Genomic DNA, 11,814 nt, shown 5'->3' with positions numbered 1-11,814 from the left:
AGAGAAACCCTTTCTCGAAAAAAACAAAAAAACAAAAACAAAAACAAAAAAAAACAAAAAAAAAAAAAGAAAGAAAGAAAGAAAAAGAAAAGAAACAAAGATGGAGAACTGGTCATAGCAGCACACACATGTAGTCTTCATAGTTGAGAGAGATTGAGGCCCGGCTGTGCTACTGAATTCCAGGCTAGTCTCCAGAATGTAAATAGGTTGTGTGTGTTTTGAGTGTAATTGGTGAGGCTTATCTTTATCATTTCAATTTTTCACTGTGCTCCACCAGGGGGCAGGTGGACTCAGCATATTAACCTCCTAACCCGCTTCTTTTCAAAGGGACTTGGGAGACACAGGCTTAGGACGCACAACGCTGACACTAATTCGCAAACTCAAAAGCCTTTGAATGGAGCCTCAGTTTTTTATCAATTTCCAGTACAACCCCCGTCTCCACCCTTGTTGACCAATTCTTTCCCTCCTCCTCTAATCTCTTTAAAATTCCTCTTTCTGCTTCGGTCTAAAGAAAGGAAAGACAGGTAGCCAAAGACAGTGGGAAGGCGTAGGGAGAGTGGCCCGCAGAGCTGGGGAAGCAGCCCCCGGACCGCCAGAGCTGGACAGGCCTTTCCACTGGCGAAGAGGGGTGGAGCCGCGAGCAGGGCCGCCTCTCTACTTTCCCCGGGCCTGGGCGGAGAGGGAGGAAAACTTCCTGGCTGGGACTCTGGCGGTTTCTGCCTGCCAGTCCTCCGAACCCGCCTACCAGTGTTGGCTCTTCCCGACCCCGCCCCCGGCGCCCCCAGTGTCCGCCATGGCCAAAGCCTACGACCACCTCTTCAAGCTGCTGCTGATCGGGGACTCGGGGGTGGGCAAGACCTGTCTGATCATTCGCTTTGCAGAGGACAACTTCAACAACACTTACATCTCCACCATCGGTGAGCCCACTGACTGTATCCGAGACCCCAGACCTACCCTCTGCCCTGCCCACTCTCATACACCCGCTCCTGAATGACTACCCTACTCTTTAATCCCCCTAGAGTAAGACACTAACTTCCAGTTTCAGACCCATCCCCCATAATGTCCCTGAATAACACTCAGACTTCAAACCTTTCTGAGGCTTCCAGGGGACTCCAGTTGCTGCCCTCCCTCGCTTTCTCGGTAGAACTCCCTAGTGTCCCCAAACCCACATAGGCTCTTGTCATCTCTTGCTTCCTTCTCCACCGCACCCACCCAAACTCTCTAGATTCATTCTTCACGATTTCTCTTTTCCCCTGCTTCCCAATTCCGCTGGCCTCTTTCTGACCCACTGAGCTTCAGACTTCCCCTGTATCCACCCCGCCTTCAGGTCGGCTTCCTAATCTTCCACCCTCAACTCGGCACCGCTCCGAGCAGCTGGGTATCTGGGGAGGAAGGTGGAAGGGAAGGGACTTTGGGGTCTCCGAGTAAGCTTCCTGACTCATCCTTGTCTCTGGGGCCCCCAAGAGGCCTGGGGGATGTGCCCAGACTTCCAGTAAAGTCCTGCCTGTTGTTTCCCCTCCCTTTCCTTCTTCATCTCCTCTTGATGGAGACTCTCAAGTCTGGTGATAAACGGGAAAGAAACCGCTTCTCTCAATGAACTGATTCCCAGGCAGTCTTATGGAGCCCTGGTTCGTCCGTCAGTACAAGCCGGGTCCACTAGTTAAAACACATGGACATGAATCACTGCCTCTCCGGTTTCTATTTATCCTGAAGGGCTAGCAGGGTTGCTGGAGGACCAGCAGTATGTGTTGCGGGAGGAGGGAAGAAGACTGGGAACTGGCATGCTTTTAATCCCCCAAGGTCATAAATTCTAAGGAAGAACAGTGTGCTTACTATAGGAATAAAGCTTTGGGAAAGTGCTCCCCGTTTACACACCCCACAAGCGCCTGCCCAGTCAAGTTCCCGGCATGGCCTCTGCTCTCTCCCGCCGTGCTTTTCACATATAGACATATACCCACCTGGCTTCGCACTTTTCACTCCAGGAATTGATTTCAAGATCCGAACTGTGGAAATTGAGGGGAAGAGGATCAAACTGCAAGTCTGGTAAGGAAGCTGCCCGACTCCAGCTCACCAGTCCCGGCTGCCGGTGTGGACCACCTCTGCACCGGTCCGGCTGCTGTGTGGACCTCCCCTGCACGCGTCCCGGCTGCCGTGTGGACCTCCCCTGCACCCCACTCCACCCTTCATTTCTTCCTTCCTTTTTCTCTTTCCAGTTTTTCTTACTAGTATTCTTTTCTGTTTGTTTGCTTTTCGAGACAGGGTTTCTCCGGTGTAGCTTTGGAGCCTGCCCTGCAACTCACTCTAGATCAGGCTGGCTTCAAACTCACAGAGATCCGCCTGCCTCTGCCTCCTGATTGCTGGGATTAAAGGCGTGCGCCACCACTGCCTGGTTTCTCTCTTCAGTTTTTTTTTTTGTTGTTTGTTTGTTTTTTGTTTTTTGAGACAAAGTGTCATGTGGCCCAGGCTGTCCTGGAACTCCCTATGTAGCTGAGAATGAACTTTATTTAACTCCTGGTCCTGCTGCTTCTACCTCCTCCGTCCGGGGATTACAGGCGTGTGCGGGCACCATGCTGGTCTTTCTTTCCCTTTTTGCTCATGCCCAGCACATCTCCTAATGTGTCTTGCCCACTCAGCTGTCTTTCCATTGCTCTCCCTGGTGCCCACTCCAGTCTGCTTGTGTCTTCTCCTCACCCGGAGCGTTCTCTGGACTTGAAAACAAATGTCTTTTGGGCTGTGATGTAGAAACAGGTTCTGAGTGCTTCAAAGACAAGTTGCAGAATTACAAGTTTGACTCCCAGTCTCTTGCTCTCTCTAAATTTTAGAGAGCAACTTTTATCCCAGCACTCGGGAAGCAGAGGCAGGTGGATCTCTGCGAGTCTGTCAGCCTGGTCTACCTGCTGAGTTCCAGAATAGTCAGGACCGTTCTCAAATAATAATAATAGTAACTTAAAATGTTTAGAGGGTGCAGGAGGTCACATACAGAGGTGTGACCTGACTGTCTTAAGGGGGTGGACACACTGCAGGTTTGAAGCACTCTGAGGCTTTAGCTAAAGCATTGTGATACGACAGACAGACAGACAGACAGCGGTAGGTGGGGTCTAAACCCTGAGACCGATACTTAAGCTCTATTTGACCTTCAACCCAGACTCCCCAATTGTTTCATTTGTAAAATGAGGACAATGAGACACCTCGCAGTGATTTAGTGAGGGTTAGATAGGATGATACACACACATAAAGTGATCTCAGCCCAGCGCTTGGTATCCATGAGTAAACAAAAGACATCCTGTCTCCCAGGCCTGCAGCCTTGAAGAGCGGCCCAAGTGTCCTTGTCCCTTTCCCCTTTGCTGTTTCCTGACTCTTCCCCTTTCGGCCCCCACCCTCTCAGTTTTGCAAAAGTCAGGTTCTTAGGAAAGGACTTTCCTGGCTTCTGTTTCACTTTATGAAAACTTGTGCTTCAGGGACACAGCTGGCCAAGAGCGATTCAAGACAATAACTACCGCCTATTACCGTGGAGCCATGGTATGAGGTGTGGGTCCTGACATGGGCTAACGTCATAGCTTCATGAGTACAGAGGCTTATGAACACGGGGTAGGGGGTAAAGAAGGAGGGTGAGGTGTGTGTTGCTGTGACCCCCATGTAGCCTGTGTTTAGACCCATGGATGGGACTTGGAGGGTCACTTAGAGGACAATAGAAACCTAATGGGAATGTGGTCCACAGTAAATTTTGTCATCCTTTAGGGCATTATCCTAGTATATGATATCACAGATGAGAAATCATTCGAGAATATTCAGAACTGGATGAAAAGCATCAAAGAGGTGAGACACCAGAATGGGTAAGATTCAACTTTAATTAATTAATTTATTTAAATTTATGTGTATGGGTGTTTTGCCTGCGTATGTATATGTGTGAACCAGGTGCCCTCAGAGACAAGAAAAGTGTGGTGGACCCTTGGGACTTTAGTGACAGATGGTTGTGAGCCACCAAGTGGTTGCTGGGAACTGAACTCAGGTCCTCTGGAAGAACACAGTCAGTGCTCTTAACTGCCGAGCCTTCTCTGCAGCCCCAGCCTCTCCTCCCCCTTCTTCTTCTTCTTCTTTTTTTTTTTTTTTTTTTGGTTTTTGGAGACAGGGTTTCTCTGTGGCTTTGGAGGCTGTCCTGGAACTCGCTGGGTAGACCAGGCTGGTCTCGAATTCACAGAGATCTGCCTGCCTCTGCCTCCCAAGTGCTGGGATTAAAGTCGTGCGCCCAGCTGTTGTGAAACTCACTGTGTATTCCAAAGTCCCTGTGGTTTTGAACTCACAGCACTCCTCCTGCCTCAGTTTTTCAAGTGCAGAAATGACGGGTGTGAGCCACACAAAGACCCAGCTTTTAGTTGTTTTACGTTTGTCTTCAGAATGCCTCTGCTGGGGTGGAGCGCCTTCTACTGGGGAACAAGTGTGACATGGAGGCCAAGAGGAAGGTGCAGAAAGAACAGGCCAACAAGGTGAGGGAGGGGGGACGGGACGGGAGGGGGGGCTGCTGGCCTGCCTCAGGGCTGGGACGGCCAGCGTGAGGAGGGATTGCTGGGCGCTTTGCTTCCGTCCTTTATCCCGGTCTCTCCCTCCCTCCTCACCCCCTACAGTTGGCTCGAGAGCACGGAATCCGATTTTTTGAGACGAGTGCCAAATCCAGTATGAATGTGGATGAGGTGAGATTCCACCCTCCAGAGATGAAAACACTAATAGATTTATCTTCCCCTCCAATCTGTTCTAACCAGTTTCCCCTTTAGGCTTTCAATGCCCTGGCCCGTGACATCTTGCTCAAGTCAGGAGGCCGGAGATCGGTGAGTTGGTTCTACTTGACCAGGTGCCACTGTGGTGTCTGGGAGAACTGCAGCGGAGTGGTGATGCGGAACCTGGATCCCAGCACTGGCAGGTGGTGGCAAGAGGATCAGGAGTTCAAGGCCCTCCTCAGCTACTCACTGTGTGTGGGAGGGTGCAAACAGACATTGTCTCCTGTCTGCCAGTTCCCAAATGACAGTTCAGAGGCTTTTATTAATTACAAAAGTTCAGCAGACAGCATGGTCTTATCATTAACTCACTCCTACATTTAAATGAACCCGTATCTACCAATCTATGGATTACCACGTGGCTTGAGGCTTTTCCTGCCCTCTAGCATCTTGCCCCCCCCCCCGCTGGTGTCTCCCTCTCATTCTGCCCTTCCTCCCCCCAGCATTTGCAGTTTGGCTTTCCCACCCAGACTTTTTTTGCCTTGCTGTAGGCCAATCAGCTTTTTTATTAGCCAATGAGAGTAATATTTATTCACAGTGCACAGAAGGATTCTCCCAACAAGGGGGGGAGGGTGAGTGGATCTTTGAGTTTGAGACCAATCTGGTCTACAGAGGGAGTTCTGGGACAGCCAAGGCTACACATAGAAACCCTGTCTCAAAAAAAAAAAAAAAAAAAGGAAAAGAAAAGAAAAAAAAAGGAAGGAAGGAAGGATAAAAAAGCCAACTGAGGAAGAGGAACTATGTCAACATTTCTCATGGGGGGGTTGTCTTGAGTTTATAGGCTCATACTCCAGCCAACCCTTAACACGCTCCATCCTTTGCCTTCCTGGCTCTAGGGAAACCACAGCAAGTCCTCCAGCACTGACCTGAAACCGTCTGACAAGAAGAACACCAACAAGTGCTCTCTGGGCTGAACATTCCTTGCCACCTCCTCACCCTGAACCTGGAGGCTAGACCTGAGGGAGTTGGGTTGAGGCTTTGCGGGGAGAAACTGGTGGGACCTAGCGGGGTAGATGAACTGCTGACAAGGAGACTGAGGAGGAAGGAAAGGAGGAAGGGAAGGAGCAGGGAAAAGGACGGGGAAGGAACAAGGATGTGAACGTTGGAAGGGTTTGAGAAGGGAAAGGAAGAAGAGTCGTATCTGATCTGGGACTGACCTTGGGTTTAAGGTCAGACATTGTGGCCTTGTGCTGATTGCTCTGTCTGGTTCAGGTTAGGGTCCTGAGAGGCTGGCTCAGCACTACTCTGAAGGTTGCTCACTACATGGTCTTTGTTAGCATTAAAGGCCACTCTTTTGCATGAATGTTCCATGTGCATTACTTTTATTACTGTCAGACTGCTCTTAACTCATCCAATTTTTGTCACCCCAAGATGCTGGTTCACCTGAATCTGAATCTGCATGTGTTCTCTGTCCTTGAACTCCATACCCCCACCCCGTAATTGGTGATTAAAAATAGCATGGAGAGGCTTGGCAGTGGTGGCCCAGCTTTAATCCCAGCAGGAGGCAGTAGGTGGAGCTCTGTGAGTTCAAGGCCAACCTGGCCAACAAAGTGAGTTCCAGGACAACCAGGCTGACACAGAGAAACCCTGTCTTGAAAACAAAACAAAGTCACCTGGCAAGCCATTTTCTTTTTCAAAAAGGGTGTGCCACAACCCAGACTGGAGGTTCACTCAGTTTTTTCTCTAATGGGAGGGGTAACCTACTCTGCCTCACCCCACTGGTGGGAGCTCTGCTTCATACTCTTTTGAGACTTTCGAGACTGGCTATCTTTAAAAGATTCCTCAAAAAGGAAATGAGAGAAAGAGGGAAGGGGTCAGCTGTTTCTGTAGATCATCAAATACTGGGAATGCAGTTTTGTTTTGTTTTGAAGACAGGGTTTCTCTGTGAAACAGTCCTAGCTACCCTGAAACTCCCTCTATAGATCAGGCTGGTCTTGAACTCACAGAGATTCGTCTGCTTCCGCCTCTGCCTCCCTAGTGCTGGGATAAAGGTGTGAGCCACCACTGCCTGGCCTCAGCAAGCTTTTTGTAAACCAAGTTTTACCAGGTGAATAAAGAGATTTGGATTCCTTTGCTATAGTAGTTTTATAAGGTAAGGGAGATTTATGAAATATTGGCCATTCATGGGCTCGCCATCTTTTGATAGACAAAAAACAACTTTTCTCACAATTTGGAGGAAGAGACACAGGAGAGATTCACTTATTTACAAGTATTTCCTGAGCATCTGCTCTATGACAGACAATAATCCCTAAACAGCTTTTTGGTGGCAGGTATAAGCAGAGGAATAGACGAAATTTGAGAAGAAAAACACTCTTTTTGGGTTTTGTTTTTAAGATTTTTTTTTGTTTTGTTTTTTGCCTATCATGGTAGTCTCTGCCTTTAATTCCAACATTCGGTAGGTAGGTGGACCTCTGTGAGTTTCAGGCCAGCCAGGCCTACAATAGTGAGTTCTGTCTAAAAAATAAATAATATTTCATTATTTTATTTTATTTATTTATTATGAACACAACATCCTGCTTCTACATATGTCTGCACATCAGGAGAAGGCACCAGATCTCATTACGGATGGTTGTGAGCCACCATGTGGTTGCTGGGAATTGAACTCAGGACCTCTGGAAGAGCAGTCAGTGCTCTTAACCACTGAGCCATCTCTCCTGCCCTCATTTTTTATTATTGTATTACATGTGTGGCTGTATGCATAAATGTGGAGGATGACTCTTGCTTGGGGTTCAGCTTGGCCCTCCCACCATAGGTCCCAAGAGCTGGACTCAGATCATCAGGCTTGCGTGGCCAAGACTGCCAACGAGCAATCTAACCTGTCATCTTTTTTATTTCATGCACCTTGGTGTCTTTCCTACTTTTCCATTGCTGTGAAGGGACACCATGACCAAGACAAGTTAGAGAGGAGTGTATGGGACTTGCTTGTAGTTACAGAGGGCTAGAGGCCATGAGCGTCACGGTGGGTAGCATAGAAGCAGGCAGGTCAGCTTTAGAGCGGTAGCTGAGAGGTTATGTGATTATCCGCAAACACCAGGCAGAGAGAGTGCTGACTGGGAATGCTGTGGGCTTTTGAAACCTCAAAGCCAACCCCAGTGACACACCTCTTCCAACAAGGCCACACCTCCTCATCCTTACCAAACAGTTCCTACAGCTGGGGTCCCAGCATCAAATACATGGGCCTGTAGGGACCATTCTCATTCAGACCACCACACCGGGTCTTACGATGTAGACTGGGCAGTCTGGTCTTGAGCTTACAGTGGTCTTCGTATCTTCCAAGTACTGTGACAAACAACACTCAACTCCTGAAAAATAGAGGAGCTAAAACTATTGACACCACAAATATATAACCACAAAAATCAGGCTAGATACACGTCCCTAGCTATATTTTACCTCCTTTCACATCCCTGCCCATTGAGACTCAGTTTCCCTACATATACCCTAGTCTGTCTCATATTCATGGGAATCCCCTACTTCAGCTATGGATCTTAAGCTGGACCACACAGCGAGATGCAGTTTGTTTTTTCAAGACAGGGTATTAGGTATGATGCCTGACACCATAGGTTCAATCTCCAGAACCTCTGAAAAATGCCAGATGTCATGTCACATCTCTAATCACAGCACTCCTAAATGAGATGAGAGGTGGAGACAGGAGAATTGCCTTCTAGAAAATTGTCCTTAGGCACACCATGACACAAAAGCACTCACATATACTTTTTTTTTTTCTTTTTCTTTTTTTTGGTTTTTATGAGACAGGGTTTCTCTGTATTGTTTTGGAGGCTACTGGTCCGGTCCAGCCCAGCCTCGAACTCACAGAGATCCACCTGACTCTGTCTCCCGAGTGCTGGGATTAAAGGCGTGCACCACCACCGCCCGGCTCACATATACTCTTATATAAACCTACACAACATAAAAGTCCATGCATATTTTGGAGACAAGGGTCTCACTTATGTATATCTGCCTGCCTCTGCCTTAAAGATATGCACCACCATGCCCAGCTCTAAAATACATTTAGAATTATATAAATAAAAAAAAACACATACAAATCTCCTTCCCTTTGGGGGGCTGGGGATCAACAATAAGGTGTAATAATATGATAGTCAAATGCTCTACAGTTCTCTGCAGCAGGGTGGGGTAGGGGAGACAGCACACATTCAGATTGTCTGCTTTTCCCTTAAGTCTCGAGAACAATTTGATTAGAATTAAAGAAGAAGAAAAATATTTCCTGGGACAAGCAAGCTGTAAGTCTCAGCAGCTTCCTGGAGAAGAAAAGGGGGGAAAAGCCACTCTGTTTAAGCCTGAGTAGACAAGCTAGGGAGAAGTAAGCCCAAAGTGTTAGGAAATCCTGTTTAGGACAGAGATAGAAGAAAAGTCATAGTTACACTCTTCTGAGTAATATAGAAAATCAGGTTGAATTCTGCAGGGTGGTGGTGGCATACGCCTTTAGTCCCAGCACTCAGGAGGCAGAGGCAGGCGGATCTCTGTGAGTTCAAGACCAGCCTGGTCAGGACAGCCTCCAAAGCCACAGAGAAAAACCAACAAACAAAGAAAGAGAGAGACTTTTTTCTGAGACAGGATTTCTCTGTGTAACAGTTCTGGCTATCTTGAAACTCATGTAGACCAAGATGTCCTTGAACTCAGAAATCAATCTGCCTCTGCTTCTCAAGGACTGGGACAAATGCATTCACCACTGCTGCCTGGCTCTAAATTTTTATTTTGTTTTATTTTTAAATTTAAATTAGAAACAAGGTTGCTTCATATGTCAATCCCAGGTCCCTCTCCCTTTCCCTCCTCTCCTCCCACGCCCTCTCATCAGCCCTCCCAATATCCTCTCAATTCCCCAGGGAGGGTAAGGCCCTCCATTGGGGTGTCTATAGTCTGTCATTTCATCCAGGGCAGGGCCTAGAACCTTCCCCACCAGTCTAGGGTGAGAGTGCATCTCTCATTGTTGGATGGGTGCCCAAAGTCCATTTGTATACCCCGGATAAATACTGATCTACTATCCAAGGCTCTACTTACTTAGGCCTCCTCACTGATACCCCCATTCAGGGGGTCTTGATCAGTCCCATGCTGGTGGCTCTAAATTTTTTAATGGCACATTTTGGTCTACACCAAATCTGGAATTCTTTGTTTCTTTTTATTTTATTTATTAGTTTTTGAGATAGGGCTCATGTACTCTGGAAATGGCTTTCAGGAGGCAGAAGCAGGAATGGTCCCATCTGAAGGGCAGCCAGAGCTACTTATGGAGACTCAGTCTTTAAAATCAAACAACACAAAGACAATGACCTCCCAAGAAGACTAACATCTTAATCACATCCTATGGAAGATTTTTTGTTTGTTTGTTTGTTTTTTTTGTTTTTCGAGACAGGGTTTCTCTGTGGCTTTGGAGGCTTTACTGGCTCTTGTAGACCAGGCTGGCCTCAAACTCACAGAGATTCGCCTGCCTCTGCCTCCGAGTGCTGGGATTAAAGGCGTGTGCCACCACCGCCGGGCGAAGTGTGTGTGTGTGTGTGTGTGTGTGTGTGTGTGTGTGTGTGTGTGTGTGTGTGTTGCTGTGCATACTTTGCATGTCCAGTGCCTGTAATGGCCAAAAGAGTGTGTGAGATCTACACTGGAGTTAAAAGCAGTTGTGAGTTCCTTGTGGGTGCTGAGAATTAACCTTCACCCTCTGGAAAGACAGCTGTGCTCTTAACTACTGAACCATCTCTCCAGCAGGGCAGATATTTTATTTCTCTCTTATTTTTGAGGCAGTCTCTCATCGTGTTATTCTGGATGGCCCGGAACTCGTTATGTAGAGGCTGGTTTCAAACTCACAGAGATCCACCTACCTCTGCTGGGACTAAAGGCTTGAGCCACAGTGTCAGGCCAATTGTTCTAAAGTCCTGTAGCTAAAAGGCGCGCGGATCTAATTCCAACATTGTTTTCAGTTAAAAATCTCCTCCGTGCCTGGTGTTGGTGGTGCTCACCTTTAATCCCAGCACTCGGGAGGCAGAGGAAGGCGGATCTCTGTGAGTTCGAGGCCAGCTTGGCCTACCGAGCGAGTTCCAGGACAGGCTCCAAAGTCACAGAGAAACCCTGTCTCGAAAATCTTTAAAAAAAAAAAAAAAAAAAAACCACAAACCTTCCTCCGTGCTCTAGACGGGTGTGATGACACATGCCTTTTGATCCTAGCTCTTGGGAGGCAGAGGCAGGCAGATATCTGAGTCCGAGACCGGCCTGTTCTAGAGAATGAGTTCTAGGACATCCAGGAGTACACCGAAAAACCCAGTCTCAAAAAACAAACAAACAAATAAAAATCTCCGTGTTCTTGGTCTTGAGATCATTTCCTTATTTGTAGGAACAGAGGAGAGACAAGAACATCTGAAGGTTGTTCAAAGGAACAGTTCTGTCAAGTAGTTTCACACTAACACGAGGAAAAACGGACGGACACGGTTCATCTGTGTAGAGCAGGGTGCGAGTCCAGGGATAAGAGCGAGTTTCAAATTCGATGCAGTAGACTTCCCCAGACCCAACTTCTCAAGGCCGTCCTGGGTAGTTTGCAAGGGATGGGGAGAATGTCAAAGAGCCTATGAGCCCACAGTTTTGACGAACACCCAAAGTCCAGACAGAGCGGCGTATTGTCCCCCCCTTTTTTTGTTTTTGTTTTTTCGAGACAGGGTTTCTCTGTGTAGTTTTAGAGGCTGTGCTGGAACTCGCTCTGTAGACCTGGCTGGCCTCGAACTCACAGAGATTCGCCTGCCTCTGCCTCCCGAGTGCTGGGACTAAAGGCGTGCGCCACCAACGCCCGGCTCGTGTTGCCCTTTTTTTATGTCTTCCTGCTCACCTAGTTCTAAATGGACAGACAGGCGACACCAGCGGGGAGCGAACCCAGAACTCTTCTACTACCATTCCCGCCGGCTCTGCAAACACTACAAAGACCACACTGCCCCGCGGCGCCAGCTGACGAGTCGCGTGTTGCTGCGCAAACGCAGTGAGATAGCGTGCCCGGAGTCCGGAACGACTACAAGCCCCAGCAGGCCGCAGACCGGAGCACCCCGGACGGACGAGT

At 48.1% G+C, this 11,814-nt stretch overlaps 1 protein-coding gene across 1 annotated transcript; it reads left to right on the top strand.

Moving 5' to 3' along the window:
- The first annotated feature begins 671 nt into the window (after nucleotides 1–671).
- Rab13 (RAB13, member RAS oncogene family) lies at nucleotides 672–6,072 on the top strand. The gene is made up of 8 exons (XM_005080219.3): nucleotides 672–917; nucleotides 1,983–2,043; nucleotides 3,459–3,519; nucleotides 3,739–3,816; nucleotides 4,395–4,484; nucleotides 4,623–4,688; nucleotides 4,770–4,823; nucleotides 5,606–6,072. Exons 1-8 carry the CDS (start codon nucleotides 794–796, stop codon nucleotides 5,681–5,683), a joined length of 612 nt encoding a protein of 203 aa, XP_005080276.1. The 5' UTR covers nucleotides 672–793; the 3' UTR covers nucleotides 5,684–6,072.
- The last annotated feature ends 5,742 nt before the right edge of the window (nucleotides 6,073–11,814 follow it).

The sequence above is a fragment of the Mesocricetus auratus genome, unplaced genomic scaffold, assembly GCF_017639785.1.
Source record: "Mesocricetus auratus isolate SY011 unplaced genomic scaffold, BCM_Maur_2.0 Super-Scaffold_100009, whole genome shotgun sequence".
In the NCBI taxonomy this organism is placed as follows: Eukaryota; Metazoa; Chordata; class Mammalia; order Rodentia; family Cricetidae; genus Mesocricetus; species Mesocricetus auratus.
This window is presented reverse-complemented; position numbering and strand designations above follow the sequence as displayed.